At 34.6% G+C, this 20025-nt stretch overlaps 1 protein-coding gene across 1 annotated transcript in view; it reads right to left on the bottom strand.

Annotated features, from left to right (window-relative positions):
- DNER (delta/notch like EGF repeat containing) overlaps positions 1-20025 on the bottom strand; it is a 93164-nt gene that overhangs the window by 42202 nt on the left and 30937 nt on the right. The window contains exons 5-6 of the mRNA XM_026854999.1: positions 11165-11310; positions 4211-4364 (exon numbers count right to left, since the gene is read on the bottom strand). Coding sequence (XP_026710800.1) covers positions 4211-4364; positions 11165-11310 — 300 coding nt within the window. The remainder of the gene's footprint in view (positions 1-4210; positions 4365-11164; positions 11311-20025) is intronic.

Raw genomic sequence — 20025 nt, 5'->3', positions numbered from 1 at the left:
GCAAGACTTTAAACAAGACATTATGAATTATTTGTACATATGCTGGATGACTGTCATTTGTTCCTACTTCTGGGCTTCAAAAAGAGTGTTTATTTTAAGTGGGAGCTGTGAAGAACTGCTCAGCACAGTTGCAAACTCCTCCAAATAAGCTCCTATAAGTTCACAAGCTACAGATTGTGTGTACTGTACTATTTGACCATAAGTTTGCTTTGTTCCATATGTCTGATGTCTATAACAGGTCTCCAAAAAATGAACAAACGTACAAAATACAATCTAAATGATTAAACGCTACAAACTTAAACTCATTAACGAATACCACACATTCCCCTTTCTAATTTTTATTTACCTCCAAGAAGTGATCTTGGATGCATGGCCGAAGGAGAAACTACACACAGAAGCATTTTTTTTAATAGGAACCCTACATAAAACTGAAAATATCTTCTATAACAAGCATGTTTAACACAACAGCTAGTGGTAAAGACCAGTAAACTATGACTAAGTGACACTGTTAATACACTGTTATGAACAGCCATCTAAGACAAAGACTCCAAGGTGAGATAGAAAACATGTCTGGACTAGAATGTTGCTTATGCAGGGAAGAAAAAGGGGGGAAAAATCTTATTTTGATTAAATAATTATTCTTAATGCAATCAAAATTAACATTTATAAGTTTTTGGGGCAGGCTAATACCTATACATGTTCAAATATACTGACGTCACCATAAAACACCTCTCAACACAGACTGTTGTATTTAGAGTTGCTAGAGCACTGCTATAGAAAAAGATCTGTAAGACTTTCCTCTCTGTGTACTTTACTGCTTTTATATGCTATAGAGATCTAAATTATGACCCCATCTTCTGCAATCCAAAACGTGGGAAAAAAACCCTCTCTTGTATGCTATTTCTGGATTAATGCTCACAAATCACCTAATCTGGAGAAAAATAATGAGGTTGAAAACCAGAACTATTTTCTCATGAGGTAGCTCCTCTGGACCAGATTAAGGCACTTGGAGAGACATCAGCCTCACTCCAGATAACTAGTGATTTTCTATAATTCTAATTGGTCTCAAATTAACATAAAATCTACAAAACCAGCACTGAAGTATTACAAGAAGACTGAATCAACTGATTTCTTTCATCTATAGGCTTAATGTTTTTTCATGTTCTCACATTCAGCTGATTATTTTTATGAATCATAACACAGTATTGAATATGCTTAACTCATTTAAGCATTTTTTCCATCTTCAAACTGTTATCAAGTTTGTGAAAGTGCAAATTTGGGGGGAAAAATTATGGCTAGAAATGCAAGCCACTGAAGTTACCAATGATTAAGCCATCTGAATAATATTAGACATTTCATATTAAGAAAAACTGAGGATTTACAAGAGGGACTTGTCACACCGTCATTCAGAAGGGAAGCCTTCACATATGGAAACCAAATAATTTCATTCCATCTATTGTAAGCTTTGTTTTATACTATGAGAAGTAGGCAGGATTTTGCAGAAGGAAATATTTAGAATTTTGACATTATTTTTTCCCCCCAGTAGAAGAACAATTGTTCTAGAGATAAGGAGAAGAAACAATTATGAAAATAACAAAGCATAAATTGTATTTTACAGAAATAGTTTTTAAATGGATAAAATCCAAAGTTATAAGACAGTAAATATATGAATAGAAATATATTTCCAAAATATGTAAGAGAAACACATTTTCTTCAAGAAATTGCCATGATCTTAGTCACTGATTCCTGTCATCTCGTGGTATCAATTTTTTTTACAGTTGTGCTAACACTTTATGAAGCAAGCAATTGAAATGCCTGTCCCTAATAGCAACTACATTTTTAACTCATAAGGAGCTTTTAAAAGTATGGAGAGGCCAAATTTTTTAAAAATACATAAGCACTTGGTGCAGATATCTAGGATCATAATAACCAAATCCGCCCTAGAATTTTATATCATTACACAAATAAAATAACATCTGCTTTATCGAGGCACTGTAATGTGTAATTTACCAATAGAAGCAGGAAATATCACAGACTTGATCTAAGAGTAAAAACAGCAATACCACCTTTGGAGTCTTGTACATAAGTGGGAAGTATATTTATGTTACTCTGCAAAATTTAGCTGTACAACTTGAAATTCTTAAGTTTTCCTAGTGGAAACACTCTTAGGTTTTACAATAAGCATATCAGAATTAACATAAATATTCCCCCTAAAGCTTTTTTTCACACAACTAAAACCAAAAATTTTGAAGTATTTGAAAAATATTTTATGTTAAAATTATATTCCAATAATTGTGATTTAATGGAATTCAGACAGGGTTTTTTTTTAGAATCATTCTTGTACATCTTCTGAGATAGGGAATTTTAAAAAATAAATTTAGCCTAATAATACTTGATGTAGAACAATTTCCAAGACAGCTATCTCAACAGAACAAACACACATTTTTTTCTTTGCTAATTAGAAACTAATTCTCAAAATCCAGAAGAATTCTCAATCAACCATATTCAACATGACAGTAGTGGTAAAGATTGTTCAAACATTTGAAGTTTGTTCCGCTCTGATCTTTCTTATATTTAAATCATTATACAGTTGCATTTACATATCTTGTTAAAGTGACAGTTGATCCTTTGGCAAATTTGTGAAATAAGAGTACACCTGCATAACATCTTCATATCTTACTTTCAGAGCAGTATAAATGCAAGTCATTATATAACAAAAATACAAATACAAATTCTTGCTGCACACTCACTATAGTGACTTTAAGCAAAGAGAGAAGAAGTGAAAGTTCTAGAGGCAGAGGAATTATAATTAAAATGAAACATCTTGGCCTTTGGAGAGAACGAAGGGGCCTTTGCTGATCTGCTAAACTGCAAAATTCACAAAACAGTTCCGAGGGTAGCACATGGCAGCCACATTAAAGCCTCACTTGAATCCACCTGCTTCTGGCTCAGTCATTTTTCAGGCTGGTACTTACACATAATCAAGTGCAGCTAGAAATTTCTCTAGTCTGTGCTGACATGTATTAAAGTAAAGAATAAAAATATTCCCATCTTTAAAGGACTATTCAGAACACCCACTCCATGACCCTGCTTTGGGGCAGAATAAGGGAAGTATTGTTTCATGTACCTTTTATATATATTTAATGAACACAAATACCCACCCAGCATTAAAGTTAATCAATAACCATTTAGACACGAGCACTAGAAAACTGACCAAATCATTAATTTCTCTGTCTGCTTTTTATTATATAGATCTTATATTCTGTAGATCTTAGAGCCTATTCTGGAAGCATCTTCCTTTTTTTTCCTCTTTTTTTCTTGTTCAGATAAATCCCTTTCCCTCTAATATCAACTGACCAGTATTACAGAAATGAAAGTGTACATTAAAATGTTTGTAGGAAGAAAAATAAATTACCCGATATTGATCATAATCTTTGCAAACTTTTATTTTTAAATTATTTTAGAAAATAGATATTGAAGTAAAGTTCTAATAATTGAGTTTGGCTTTAGTTGTAAAGTTCAGATAGCAGAGTTTTCTATAACAGCCATTTATGGTTTTTTCCATCAACATGTATCTTTAATTTACCCTCCAACATATGACCACTGTACTTAGTTTAATTTTAATTTCAATTCAGATGTCTATATTCATTTGATAAAATGTTCAAAGCAAATATTATTAAAGTAACTTCAGAGAACTCAGACGCTTGTTCATTAACCAAACCCACAAATTACTCTATTTAGTTTATGATTTTTTTAAAGAAGTTTTCTAAATTTGTTAATTCTGAGGAATAATCCCACAACTGCATAGTGTGGAGAGAAATTTTCTTCCACTTGATTGGTGCAACTGAAGAAAGAGTTTACTAGTTACAATGAAAGCATGTTTATTGATAGGTTAGTTATAATGTATACTTAAAATCTACACTCAAAAAAAAAAAAAAAAGATTGAGAAAAAGCTGATGTAAACTAAATTTTGGTCATATCTTCTTAGGAGGTAAAGTTCTATTAGTTATGAATAATTCACTAATTAGGTTATGGTTCAGATGTGTGCTTTCAGTGTCATTTTTCACAAATGAAGAATCTTCCACAGCCTTCATGTTGTATTTTTCTTCTTTCCTAGTACCTGAAGCTGCACGGTTCACTGCTCTGCAAAAGATATGCACTGAATGTTAAAAACAAAAAGGCATTATGCAAAGCGTAATACAAAACCTACCAGCCAGGCAGCTGCAGGTGAAATTATTCCTGTCGTGTTTCTGTGCTACATCGATGCAGGTTGCATTGTTCTGACAGGGCTGGCTCTGACAAGCATCAAATTCTTCACACTGGGAACCCTTATACTCATCCTCACAGTGGCAGAAAAAAGTTGCCTAAAACCAAACATAATATGTACTTCACAATAAATTTTCAAAGATTATGTTTCATTGAATACTCTACTGAACAAAGATGGTTTTGTTGTTTTCCTGTTCATAAGAGTAGCTGCCATAAATACATCAACTGCACAAAGTTACTCTTTGAAATACCAGTTCTTCCGCTAAAATTTTTAATGATGTCAGGTAATTTCATCTAGACAAGGAGGCTGGGATCAGATCCATAATATCTAAATGACTATAAATTTTTTCTTCCATTCCAGAAATTACATTGATAGACTGAAATAACTGTCAGAATAAGAAATGTGCAGATTTACTGCAACAAAATCCTACTACAAAGATGCACCCTTTATGTGAAGGGCAGGGCTGGGGCCTGAGAGGCTGACTTTAGTGGTACTTCAGTAGTGACGCACCCCTTCAATTCAGTTAAAATATGTCTTCTTCTGAACATATTTGTTACTTTTTCCAAACCCTGCTGCTTAATAAAAGATCAAGAGCACTACACATGTTAAAGATTTAAAAACCCTATAGCAGGCATGATATGGCACATTTTTGTTAGTAATAAAGTAAGTTTAATTAGATTTTAAAAAAATCTTTAGGTCACTAAGATTGCCAAGGAAGTCTCAAAGAATGGAAGCAAGGGAAGCTCTCATTTAGATTAAATACGTTTCTTTGTTCATTAAACACTAGATGGCAACATCACTCACTCTCATACGTTTCAAAGTCAGATCATTAGGGCTGGAACACAGCTGTCCCATGCACAGATATTGTAATGCAAAGAACAAAACGTGCGTGGAACTAGAAACAAAGAGATGGGATTAATATTTTATCTTCTATTTTTACTCGTGTTTGCTTCATATGAATAGACAGCTGTGACCTAAGTGGAAAAGAACATAATCATCTTCATACAAGTAAAAAACTTCACTCATTAAAACTCAGATTTCATTCTTCCTTACAAATATTACTGTGGCAGAGTTTAAGCAAGGATTAATACTATACGTGTTCAAAACTCAAAATGATGGATATACTATTTATCAGGAGTGCCAGAAGTCTTCGATAAGTGTACATCTATACATGTTCTGGTATTTACCCAAGCCTCTTCACAAAACAGCTCTGAATATCTCACACATTAGCAATGACAGGTTTCCAAACAAGGCTGTAGTTCAACAGAAAGAAAACACAGGCAAGCAAAACACAGTCAAAATTACTATAATCCCACAGCACAGCAACTTGCTTTGAGGATAATTCATGAGCTGCACAGGAAAGTAGCTATCAGAGTGAAACAGATAATAACTTTTATTTAAGAACTAAACAACTAACAAAACACACAGTAAGTATTTCCACATTTCCATATAGCATTGGTGGAAAACACATCAGCACAGGGATCACTTTGGTCCCTAAAGACAATGGTGATCAGTTGTTCAAAATTAGTGTTGTCTTCAATATCTCATATCAATGGAGTTATGCAGTACAATTGTGCATATATTGCATCAGGACTCAGGTAAATAGTGCACGTAAACATTTTGCCTGCATCATCCTTCACAGCTGTTCTCTTACTGATACTAAATTATGTTATTGACTTAAAGTGTTTATTATCATTCTTGGAATGGAGTGTTGAGTTTAGACAATACAAAATCAAGGTTGCTGCCTGTCTCATAGAGTAACTCACCTCTTCTGGATGAACAAAGTGAGATATTGCACTATGAAAAAAAAAAAAGGTATTTTTTCTTAAAATTGACATGAGTAGAACATGTGGAAAGATACAGGCACTGTAGCTAGACTCTGTGTTATTTAAAGAGATCAGAGTCTTGATCTCATTTAAATGTTTCTGGTCTTTGTGTATGCACTGGAATTGAGAACAGGCTTACCTACGTCTATCTGACGCTAAAGACATCCCTAAGCAAGAGATCCAAGAATTATAACATCCCATCAAAGTTATCATCTGTCAGAACAGAGAGGTATTATGTTTGTTAGGCAGGCTCAGGTTCACGGCTGGTTTATGCTAGATCTAACAGTAAGACATACTTGTCATGTCGTTACCTGAACCATTCATTGGAGAAGAAGGGAATGTCTGTACTGTCCACACAGACAAAACCACCATGGCCTGCACTAAAATCTCATTTTGAAGCAATGGAAACTGATCATTATAAAGTAAGTATTAATATATTTAAACAATGCAACAATCAGACATGGCCTCAACATTATTAACGAAATAGAAAGTTAAGAAAAGCTCAGATAATATTAACATCTTTCTGCATGTTAGAGAGATCAATTTACCACAAAGTGTAGTTAACAAAATGGGTTTTGAAAGCAGCAAAAGAAGAGCATTGTAACACTTCAGACTGAAATGTTTAATGACAGGTAACAGTTCTGAGATGCAGACAAGTTACTCTGTAGAGCAGATTAGGTGTCATCGCTTTTATTAGGCATGTCATCTTCACTTTTCCCAATGATACTATTAATTTTTTTTTCCTCACTAGATGACATGTACTAGCATATTTGAGGAAAACTAAGTCAAGAAGCTACAAACTGCCATAATGCTAGTGTTAAAGTCATTATCTAAGAATTCCAAAACAATCTACTATCAATAGACAGTTCATCTGTGTATATTACCTGACTGTAGGAGTGCAAATCTGTAATATATCATTTTGAATGGCAATAAATTATTTAAAATAATTTGATATTATCCAATATGTAAGTATGAGATTATAAATCTAGTTGGAATATAGTCGTTTCTTCTTGTTTTAAGTAAGCAGAGTAATCATGTGCTTATCAGATTCTAAATTTCAGCCTAGAGATACCATATAAGCTCAGCTTTTTTCTTTTTGTAACTATAGTAAAGAAGCTGTTAAAATGACCGGAAAAAAATAATGTCTATTCTTTCTCTTGCTGAGAAAGACTTTCAGTATTAATTACAACTCACAGTGAGTTACTATAATATTTGAGCAAAACATTGCTCTATGATAATTACATGTTTTGTGTTTAGGAGTACATTGTACTTAGGAAACTAAATTCCTATGCAACAGAGCATGCCTTTAGGTATAATGAGGATTATTTATAATTAGCCTTTCTATAAATATAATCAAGTGGATCTACCCCAAGCTTCTAGCTAATGTAGAAAACGTGGAAATCACTGCTATTCCGTTCAATATGTTATTTCTCAGTGCAGGCAGAGGCCAGTCATATTTGTGTAAATCTTAAGGGTTCCAAATCTAACAATAAGATTTCATATTTACACAGTCAGCTCTTACATATTTTATGTGGGAGAGCTGAGGCTATGGAACAGAGAAATCTGTGAAAGAAATCATTTAATCCTGGTATGTAACCAAAATTGTGATGCTCAAATCCAACGGATGGGCAAAGTTCACTTTAAAATTCTACATAGAATCAGAAATTCACACCAAACAAATCTCTCCCTTTAGATTAATACTAAGATTTATCTCTTCCATTCACAGCTAACTGGTTTGAGGATAACTAATTCTGGTGTAAAGCTGAGTATATGAATGTGAAAGTGGTATTTATATTGTGATGATGCCAAGACCAGTATTATCCTTCTGACACATTCCTGCTTCCATTGTAGAAGAATTGCAAGCATGGCAGCAAAGCAGAGGTACAAAGTTCATACAAAGGAAGGAAAAGGCATCGCTTTGACTCAGTATCACCTCACTTCACAGAACTTTGTTCAAAGTGGTGAATTTTATGTTCTTTTCAAAAAGCAACGATGATTGAAAAAGAAACTCTGCCATTACAACTTTCCTTTTCATACCCACACAGTATAAAAAGCAGCTAGCTGAGGAGAAGCTGAGTTATGTATCAGTAAGGAATGAGTAAAAACTGTCCAAAACTTGCAGGTTAGACCAGAATTCATCTGTTTATAGTTTTACGTACTCCATAGATAACAGTACGCCACTGCACTTGTATCACTGCAGATTGTTAATTACATTTAACTTTCCCATTAAGCAGATGTGTTACTACATTCTTTTACATTAAACTAGATTTGGAATAAAACTATGATGTACATAAAACCACAAAGACAATCATTAATCTTCTTGGCACTAGAAGCAATGACTAGAGTCAGCAGAGCTCTTAGCTTGTCCACGGTATTAGGCCTTTTATGCATTCTTGTAAGTTGCTCTGCATCCTGTAAGACTAGATTGTGCAAACCAGAATGAATTATAGATAAAACCAAACTGCAAATCACAAAGGGTGTGTTATAAACCTAAAGAAAATTTTAAATTTCAGTTCTGCAAAAAGAAGTGAAGAAGATGCATCTTGTGGGAAACTGATGCAACCGTTGGTGCCTGTCAAGCATGTAATTTTGGCAATTGTTTGCTCCATCGTTAGGGAAATCATCAAGATATTTTAGGGCATATCTCACCTAAGACGAGTTAAAAAATGACAAAAACATCCTGCTTAATGAAATACGCACCTTCTATTTTTACCTATGTTGCTTATGCTGGGCCTGAATCAGTTTCCTGGCTGAAGTTCTCTTATGCAACTAATAGGCTAAAGAGTAAGGAAAACTGACAGATTTAAAAAAAACCAACACTGTGGATGAATAGACAACATGACATTTTTATTCTCCCTGGAGTAGGAAGCTGGACATAAATTATCTACATTTGGAAACACTGTATCTGAGGTTTTTAGTGAGTTACCGCAGCCCAACAGGCTACCTGACACAGGTTTGATGGCACTCGAGAGGATCACTGGGGACATTCTTCATTTATTCAAGCTCTAGAAAATTCAGGAGCGGTTTGTGACAGTGAAACTAAAAGCAATTACGTTTCTGAAGTTAAAATTTTATTTGAAGAGATATTGAGAAGCCTGCTAATTCCAGTTCTCTGACTACCATGAATTGATAGACGCCTCTTCAGAAACAGACTTCAACATGATTTCTGTGTCCCACAGCTTCAGCCACAGGGGTGTTGCTTAACTACAGCCTAGTGCACGTTACATCAAAAACACTACCTCAATAAATTTTCCTGTTATTAATCTCAGGTTCAAAGAAAGAATAGGTGGAAAGATATGAACAACCCTAAATTTTTCTATTCATCTTGCAGGGAAAGCAACACACTACATGTGCATGAGGGGGGGTTCATTTATCACTGTTTAGTTTTAACATATAAAATTTTTGATGTCAAGATTACAGGTGGGGATGTACAGGTACTGATTTATCCTTTTTTTGCATGACATAATAGCTCCTCTTTCTTGCCATGAAGCCCATTTGTCTTTCTTTTTAAAGATTATTTTATTTTACTTGTCATGTCTCAAGGATTTCTAAAACATAGATAACTATTAAAGGCCATATATACATTTTCCTTAATATAGAAAAGGATTAATGTTTCTGTATAGATATAGGAAGTAATTTATTTTTATTTTGTGACATATGACATGCAATAAGAGAAAGAAATTAGTCATAAAAACAGAGAAACTTTCACTTGACAAAAAAATTAAAAAGAAGACATTTTGATATGCCGTTACCTACAGTAAAGTTGAACATATTATTTACATAAATTCAAGATGCTGAATTTATAAAATAAAAATGTTAAATATAGTAAAGTGAAAAATCTAAACTGGACTATGAAATAGGACGCTGTATCTGAATGAATAATTTATTTGGATACCAGCCGGTTGGTATGGTAGAGTAGCATTTCTAAATGCATCTTGCAATAATTGTGTTCACACATTACCTCAAGCATTTTAAAATTTCATTTATGAGAAATAAAATAGATAATTATTCCAGATGTTAGCACTGCCATGCGTACATAGATTACTGTAGCAATTTAATTATTGTTGTTATATTTCAAAACGTCATTTTTCTATCAAACATGCTTTTAAGAATTTAAATCAGAAAATGGTAGCAGATGAACTAACAGTGAATTCCCTAAATATGCCAGATTTTCTGTGCTCACAGCAGGCTCACAGCTGTTAATATTTACTCAACAGTTACTACTGCTTTTATCTCCCAAATGAGTATTAATAAAACCAAAGATTAACAGTGCATATTTGTGCTGTAAATGACTTAATTCATGAAATAAAATCAACACATATAGAAGGTAACAGAGAACACAGGATCTCATTCACAGAAGGCCATACTGATTTTGTAAAAGCAGTATACAGACTGCAAATTTAACACTTTTGGTTCTTATTTTCTCACATTACTAGATCACAAAAAAAAATTCACAGTGGCCAGTGGAATTACTGTCACCATTGTAATCTCTTAGTGTAGTATTAAGTAAAGGAGAAAGCCATACAGGAAAACTTCCAAGCATTACCAAATTACTCCATTCTCTTTCTTCTCATAATTATGCTCAGATAATTCTGTTCCACTGATCAGTGATTTCTCAGTGAGCAGTTACTGAGGTGTGGAGAGATAAATACTAGATTAACTCAAAACTAAAAACAAAAGAAGGTTGGAGACAAACTGGAACACACTGGTCTAGAGATTAGGGATCCCAAGTGCCCACTACATGCTCCTCATCTCATAAAGAAATATTCTTTTATAGTGACAGTAAGATGTAGTACACATTACCTTATACTTGATTTGAATAATTGGTTTTATTGCCAGGGCAGGGTATGAATCTGCATCTCATATCAGTTGTTTTTTTACTTTAAGTGTTTGATTTTTAGGAATAGCAAATAAATATATTGTTATTATTTAGTAACATCTCTGAGCTTTAGAAGTTTATTACACAGCAGCAAGGTATGCATACACTCAGAACAGCAAGTACAGTTTACCGTGTATTTATATCGTCATGGAATTTCCACACTGCAGGAAAGTCTTGATAAGCTCACCTTACCTCATCTGGTTTGGTGATACATTTTCCTTTCCCCGAACACTGGAAGTCATCTGAATGGCTTCCCACAGGCATGCAGGTACTGACTTTCACTATCACAGTCAAGCGTAGGGCCACAATGCACTTAGTAACCGAGTCATTCAAAAAACCTTAAAAAAAAAAAAAATTCTTACCATATGAGTAAAACTGTGAATACATATTAATGCTCTACTGCTATATAAACAAATAAAACTGATTTGAAATAAACTGTCAACTAAGAACATCACTACTCATATTTCATACACACCTATCTAAATTTAATGCATGTAAATACAAATTGGAATGTAGTTTAGAAACACTCACTATACTGGTTAACAAAAGGAAGGCAGGTTAGTGAACTCTATTCTGCTATTATTTTTTAGGTCTCAAATAATCAAATGCTTTTGCCTGTAAGTTAAAAATGTATTTCCTTAAGTTTTTTAATGACAAGGAATATTAAAATCAAATTCAGTGGAGAAAAATGTTAAAATGGATTTCTAAAAGTTATTTCAGAGTTAAAAATCACAGATCATAAACTGCGTTACATTGGTAATAAATAGACAATCCCTTTGGCTTTACCTTTTATGAAGTTTGCAACATACATACACAACTTGGCAGCATTTCTTTGTATTCTGCACTACAAATAATAATGAATTTTTGATCTGATCACTCTATAAGATGATAGACCAGATGAACAAAACATGAAAATGGGAACCTGTGACAAGGAAGAGGAAAATGCACACATCTCTGGCTAGCACCTGCAATTGTATGGAATTAAAACACACTGGAGCATACCAACATCCCTGTCAGCCATGTTTCTAACAGATACATCTGGGGAAAAAATAAATGACAGCAGGAGAGATAAAATGAGGCACATACACAGCCCTTGACATACATAATCAAGTCAGAGTTCATGTCAAAATACATATAACCTACTCCTGTACTACGCTTGTGCTTGAACTACATTGTTCCACTGCAGTGATTAGACTCCTGGGTTCCACACCTTCCGTGTGTGACATTAGTTAGCTGTTTTGTTCTGCAAGCTTGTAGCAGAATAAATGTGCAGTGACACAAAAACTGTGGGTTTAGTATAGTGTATGCAGAATATATGTTAAAAAACCCCCTGAGATCCTTCCATAAATTGTCAAACTTAAATTTAACTCCATTATCCTTTATGTAAGTAGACTCCTAAGGGTCTAAGACTTTGTAGTATCAGTATGGAAAGCTATAGACAAAGAACCATTGCAGGATTATACTTCTCTTTAGAAATTAATAGAGAGAGTATTTAAGTAAAAATGAATGCTTTTTAAAATCTAAATATCTTTAATTTTAAAAGGAATGGCTGTAAACAGATGCAGGAAGTGTATGACAATGTTTTCTCTAATATTTTCCGCTTTAAGATCTAGAATCCATTTACAGCCTAAACCTCAAAGGAATTTCAAATATCCAGTCTAGCCTCTTGCATTATAGGCTGGAGATAACACAATATTTAGTCAGGCGAAAAAAAATTAGTACAAGATAATATTTATAATTAACAGCAATAAACCAAAGTTTCACGAAGCACTGAACTTCAGGTGAATTCTCTTCATGGAACAGCTGCTAAACATTAACTATATTCTGCATATGAAAGTGTCAAGCATGACTAATTCTACAAATTCCATAGAAAATCATATGGAAGACCCATTCTTTGTTCTTAATTTTTAGACTTCACTTTTTAAAATGCTGCATCCTTTAAACAATTAGTTGTCTGTGCTAGGAACAACGATCCCTAGACCATATTTTCAAAGCAGGAAAATCTCATGTTCAATATAGGTATCATCGGCTTCAGTATAGTCTCTACAAGTTAGCTAAACATTCTAAAAGATCAGATTAAAACAAAATAAAAATTGTATTGGGTATAGTTCCAAATGTCTAATGGTCTGTTTTGGCTAGTGAAGATTACTGTAATCTGCTGACCTCTTCAAAGCAAGCCAATTTATTCTGGCCTTAATACACACTCCATTTTTACCCATCTGTTCAAAGATTCAGCCAAAATTATTTCCTTTAACAACTGAATGCAATTGTCACTGGCAGTCATGCAATTATATGTGAATGCTTGGAAGAATGTGGTATTTAGAAAATGTCCTTGGGTTCACATTTGCTTGTCTGAAGCAGATTGTTACATATTCTTCAGGACAATTCCCTAAAGGAATATTAAATCAACCTTCTTTGTACTTTGAATCTTGTTACTATTTTGGTATCAAAAGCCCTTAGGCAAACCACTGAAAAAAAAAAACCCAAACCCACCACATTATTCTCACTGGAATGCCACATATTTTCCTGTAATTTCTAATTATCTCATCTAATTTCCAAAGACTAGAAAAATAAAACCACAGCTATTTATCTGCACTCTATAAAAGTTGCATACAACTTTGAGATCTCTAGGTTTTAAGGCTAGAAGCAGCTTGTCTGATCATCTAAATACGACTCCATGCTTAACTCAGGTCACAGCACTTCAATTAATTCCTTCTCCAATTCCCATAATAGCAACTGAACTAGAGTGAGTTTTAAGTTCTATTTTTAAATTCTAGGTAGCAGAATCATTTCAGAAGCATGTTTACAGCTCCCTTCATCTAAGGTCTGGAGAAAAACATTACAGCTGTTTATAACAAAATGTAATTTTGTTCCTTTAACGTTGCTGGTTTTCTAAAGCTAGTTAAAACATAATGACATCAGAGCCTTTTAAGTTGAAGAATTCACGGTTGAGCTATTTACAGTAATATTACGGAATCTATTTTAAAGCCTAATAAATCATAATATGATGGCAGTAGTCATTTAGATTGCAGTGCAGGCATTTTCAAGTTTTGTGCACACACATTTGGTAGCCTGAGAAATGTCTGCATGATTTCTTTGGCAGTATGCATGGTAAAACACACTATAGCTTATTCCACCCTGGTAACTTCACCTACGGACACCTAGAAGCACAAAGTACGTATGCTCCTGTTTCTCTCATGTCAGGAAAGTTAAGAAAAAAAAAAAAAAAAAAAAAAAAAAGAATAAAGTCAAAATAAAAAATGACAGGTGTCATCATTGTGTCCAGGTGCTTTCGGAAGACCGTATCATGCCATTCAGATTACTACTACACAAACGTTAACTGATTGACTGCAGATTATCTAGACTACACAAACTGATTTGCTTCATTCACAAGCCCCATTTCTGAACCATACCTTCTTTCTATGCACAGCAGACTGAGGTCAGCAAGCTGGTCCATAGCCAGCTGCCAATATAAAGAAGACTGAAGCTAATAGGCCACCAACTCAGAACGTTATCCTACTACATATAATGTTAATGGGAGGCGTAAAACTGAACTACAAATCATAACTAGCTCTTGGTATGCACCCAATGCTATTACACACACAAACACTCTTGCATATTGCAGTTGGCCCAAACGTATTTCTCTGTATTCTGCACAGTGAATATGTGTATTCCAACATATATTCACCTATGGTTGAAACAAAAGATTACCATTTTACAGCAGAAATGCAATAACAGTTCCCTACATTAAAAGGTCCATTTCACAAAAGTATAGGTCTTTGAGTCCACCTAAAGGTTTCTTGGATGAGAGAGAATACTGCCAAGGCATTTGGGCTCTCACAGTGAAGCATCAGTCTGCAAGTTTTCAACTTATTTTTAGCCTGGTTTCCCAAGGAAATGAGACAGCAGTGGGATGTCTATCAGTTTCCATCTGTTCTCGTCTCTCTCAACACTTTCCCACACCAAAAGCTTTTGGGGTCAGTAGCCAACTTCAACATTTTGCAAAGCGGTGGAGTTCTCAAAGACACAAAGTGCCTACAGCTTCCCTGCACAGTATACAGAACTAAGGGCACTGGTAAGTCAAAATGGGTAGGAAACCAAAAAAGGGCCCAGAATAAGGTGATGAAATTTCTCCACCTCATTCCCAGTGTACAGTACAGTCAGTTATTCGTTATTTGAAAAATGGAAAATGAGGATATATACAGATGGAAGAAAACCAGATAGTATCAGTCCTTCAGGAGCAAAGCAGTGGTATTGTGTGTACCTGCACCACATCTTCATGTCATGTCATGTAGTAACATAATGAAGCTATAATACTTCCACACGTGATTTCAGCTTCCAGAAACAATACAGCTGCTATCAGAGTATATTGAACCATGTGCCTTTGTGGTCCAGGATAGAAGCTACATAAGCATGTCTGCTAGTTCATCCACAGATAATGGAAAATCACAGAATTAACCTAAAGTGCAAAAGATCCAAGAGGAACTTTCCGTTTGACTACATCTCTCACATCACAAGGAAAATGTTATCCAGCAAGCTAAACAGGAGTGGTCAATATGCTCAATCTTTTCTTTTGTGGACACTGAACTTTGCAGACATAAGAATAATTTTTTAAAAAGGAAGCCAGGAAAAAAAGACAACTAAATTTTGATTACAGTACTCACCAGAAAAAAAAAAAAGACAAAAGGAGATTTTAATTCTAGCCCTTTCTCCTAAAATTTTTCATGTCCAGATTTTATCTGAAGATTTTCATGTCCATAATACTCATACTGTTCATGTGTCATATTGTTATAGATAACATTCAAGACTATGAAGACCACCACAGGGGTCTATATTAATTGCCACAATGATTATGTGCCTTTTTGGATCTAAGCATAAAGTAGTAAATTCAGCTTAACACTACAAACCAAGTTCCCTCTTATGGCACTGTATATCACAATCTCAAGTAGTGGTTATTCATGTAGCAAATCTAAGAGAGCTCAATCCTTCCACTCATTCATGAAAGTCATATTCAACTCATTTCTAACAAATGAAAACGCATAACAAGATGTTCTCATGATACACTTGATTGTGCAAATTTCCCTGTACATGTTGAAATAGTAGAAGCATGCTTTTGATTTAAAAATAGACAATCATTTATCACCTTTTCCATGACCCTAATGGTGAGGGTCATTAAGGCCTATCAATACCCTCAGGGCCCTGACACTAATACTGTTCTTCAGAAATTGAAAAAAATGGGTCAGGAATCCTTTCCTACTTTGCCTTAGGATGATTATCATACATAAGTAGAAAACAAGAAGTGACAAAAAGGTAGTCAATGATATTTGCAATCTTTGATGCAGTACTTCTGTGCCATCAGTACCATAGGATACTTGTACAGAACATCTGAGATCACTCTCTAATGATACTGCTAGGCAACAGAGCATCTGGGGATACAAAAATACAGCTGTGATAACAAAACTGCTATTTTGTCCACAAATAGCACTATTTATAAGTGGTACAACTCTCCCAAATTCTATGTAGATCAGCATGTTTACTTGTGCTTTGTTATAGAAGACTTGGTCAGATACTGCTTTTGAAAATACATATAGATTTTAGTGAGAAGCAGCTCAAGAACTGTTTCAAATATGCTATTTTTCAAAAATTCACATGAAACAGCAATTTAAAGAATTTTTGTTGTTGTTGATAAGTGACTGTAAAACTTCACATTGCATTTTTTTTTCTTCTCCAAATTGATATCAGTGACATTCAGTTTAAAAATAGATATGCTTGCTTCCTTTACTACCAACACTGAAAACTCATCCTGGTGTCTGAAAATCCAACATATACTTTCTTCCCAGACATAACCGCCGTTCCAGTGAAAAAGATAAATGTGCTGCTGCTCGTTATATTCTCAGTATCTTTACTGCAATTCTATCAGCAGCAGATTGACAATGACAGTGTTACACAGGTGTAACAGAAGCAAAATATGGGTGTCAGAAAATTATTACTGAAAGTTTGGGAAGAAATAGCACACAGCTTGACTTCCAAGCTGGAGCTCAATTTTGCAGGACTGACAGTTAAAATGTATTTATAAACTGAGTAAACCAGTTGGATTCACTTAGCAGAGAAAAAATTCCCCAAACACATGTTCCATTACATTTCCTCCATAACAAATGGCAATTTCTGAATTTCAGTATTACAAAACTATTACCCAACTTCATAGCCTGACTGGACCAAAACCCATGATAGGACTATGAAATAGTCACCTAGCAAGAACACTTACACTTACGACACCACTTGCATACAGCTTATTACAGAGATGTGACAGTAGCTTAGAGTGGGACCCTCATCACGGCCTCAAGGACTCTGCTTACTGTCCAAAATAACAGTGAAAGCCCAGCAAAGGGTGACAAGACTAATCTCCTAATAGATTTCCCGTGTGACAATTCCCCCATTATGTGCTTATTTATCAGCATCTCAACAATGCTGCCAAGCTGCTGGTGAACTATTCTGGGCACAAATGCTGACCACTATTATCTCTGATACCACACTTGACAAAAGCAGTTAAGTGTGGTGGAGTACAAATGACATAGCTGGGACTGTGATAAGGGGAGCTGTGGTAAATTGGATGGCAAGGTTGGCTAGGATTTATCTCTAGTGACTGGTTCAACTTAAAGACTTACAAGTGGCTACCCTACTTTTAGATAAACTGTACAGCATGTTACACCACAAGCTGAAGATCTCAATGCATTTTACAAGTGTTACTAAAACGTGCCTCACATTTTCCTTTAAATTATGCATTAGTAGCCTTATTTTACAGATCAGGTTAGGCAGTCTGTTGAAGATCTCACAGTGTAAACAACCATGTGATCAACTGAATGTAAATATCTTGACTGTGAATTGGTCACAAAAGTCACATTTGAAGAAAGACAAATCTTGGAAATAAAGAAATAAACAAAAGGTATTTCACCAAGCATTACAAATTTGAGCAGATGAACCTTCAAAGTTAGACTAGAAAACTAATTTCCCACTGTTACTTACTAGAAGTAGCAGTGAATAAAAATTAATTTTTAATAATTTACTGATTAAAGACAACTCTAAAGAGTAAAAATTATTTAGATGCTAATTTAAAACATAATACAATGTATAAGAACAGTAAATAGTTTAATGTTTACATCTACTTATACGTGAGATGAGCTACCTGTAACTTGACCATGAAGGGCAGTATCTTGAGTTTTATCATATTTATAAAGATACTCTTCCCTATATAGACTAATAGCATTCTTCAGAATGGTTTGGATTTCAGCTGAATGCTTAACTTTTTGCCTTATAAGGCCATCTTTTACTAAAGTCATGGAAATTAACACTTCATTCGCACTTCTGCTGCTGTTATTGATTATCAAAAGGCCATTTTCTGCAAGGTTAGCTCTTATGCCCCAGGGAAGTGTTTGCCATACTCAATATTGCCTACAACAGGGCCCTTCCAGGGAAACTGCACACATAAAACCGAAAATCCCATTAACTGGAGCAGTTGTCAACAAATTCCCTCACCAGAAAGGCTGACTTGCACAAATGTAACTAAACAGTCACACACACACCTTACGGCATGTCGGCTGAGCAGCAAGAACTGCACAAACACTCCGACTGCGGCATGTGCAAGGGAAAGGGATTTAATTTAGTCCAGAGTGGAAGGGGGTTAAACCAAACGACTGCACATATGCCATGGGCTAGGAGCTCACACAGATGCTCAGCTGACACGTGGGTCTAGAGTAACTTGATTACATGGCTCTCCGTGAATTCAATTCACACATGTCCTATTATGAAATAAAATTGTCCTATTTCAATTTTGCATAAGTAAAACCAATTTCAACATGCAGCAAGAGGGAATGGTCTCAAGTTGTGCCAGGGAAGGTTTAGACTAGATATTAGGAAGCATTTCTTTACAGGATGGGATGCTGGGCATTGGAATGAGCTGCCCAGGGAGGTGGTGGAGTCCCCATCCCTGGAGGGGTTCAAGAGTCGGGTCGACATAGCGCTGAGGGATCTGGTGTAGTTGGGAACCGTCAGTGTTAGGTTAATGGTTGGACTGGATGATCTTCAAGGTCTTTTCCAACCTAGTCAATTCTGTGATTCTGTGAAACTGCTTTCTTTCAGTGGAAATTCGTGTGTGTTTTAAAGTCATGTAACAACACAAAACACACCATCCAAAAGACACAGTTACAACTTGCCTCTTAATCTGAAATTCTACAGCCAGATAAAAAGAGGTAGAAAAATCAGACTGACGTTTCAAGTTATCTCTCTAGATTATTTTTTTTTAAGATAGTATTTTGTACACTGGGTTGCATTTTGCCTGTTCAATATAGTCATATTAGTGGTGACAACTTGTTAATATATAATGAGATGTTGCAAAGGAAATTCATTAAATAACCCAAAGAGCATAAAGAGAGCAAATAACTGCTCCAAGCAGAGATATTAAAGAAAATACTTTCTTGCATTAGCATGGCAGAAGAGCATTTTGGATAGAAAAATACTGTATTTTCTATATGTATATACACATGGTTCACACACTTTAAAATGCAACAGATTTATTGTCCTTGAGGAACCAAGCATTAATTTTCCTTTTTAAGCAAAACTTCAAAAAGTTTTTTGCAATTCAAGCAAGCTGCCTTATAGGGGCTGGCATTTGAATAGCATCAGTATTCACCTCCCCATAAAGATGCTATAGCATCCATTTTCAAGTGGGTCTGTACAACTACCAAATTTAAGGAAATACTTTTGAAATACTTTATAATTATAGTTTAAACCAGTTAGTTAAAACTGTATTGATCTAATGGGCTGGACATCTTGCAGAAAACCAGATTACACACCTGCTCTACATCAGTTTGCTGTGATGAAAATAAACATTAGAATTTAGAGATTATGGTGAATTATTTATTTTCTATTCAGAGAAAAATATTAATTAATATTAAATGTTAAAATTTCTGTCTTATCTGAGAAATAGCAATTTTGCATATAAATTTCTTCCTCCTATTTTAAAAGCAGACAATAAACTAAAAAACTAATGTAGTAAT

The sequence above is a fragment of the Athene cunicularia genome (assembly GCF_003259725.1).
Source record: "Athene cunicularia isolate RWA chromosome 9 unlocalized genomic scaffold, athCun1 chr9_part1, whole genome shotgun sequence".
Classification (NCBI taxonomy): domain Eukaryota; kingdom Metazoa; phylum Chordata; class Aves; order Strigiformes; family Strigidae; genus Athene; species Athene cunicularia.
This window is presented reverse-complemented; position numbering and strand designations above follow the sequence as displayed.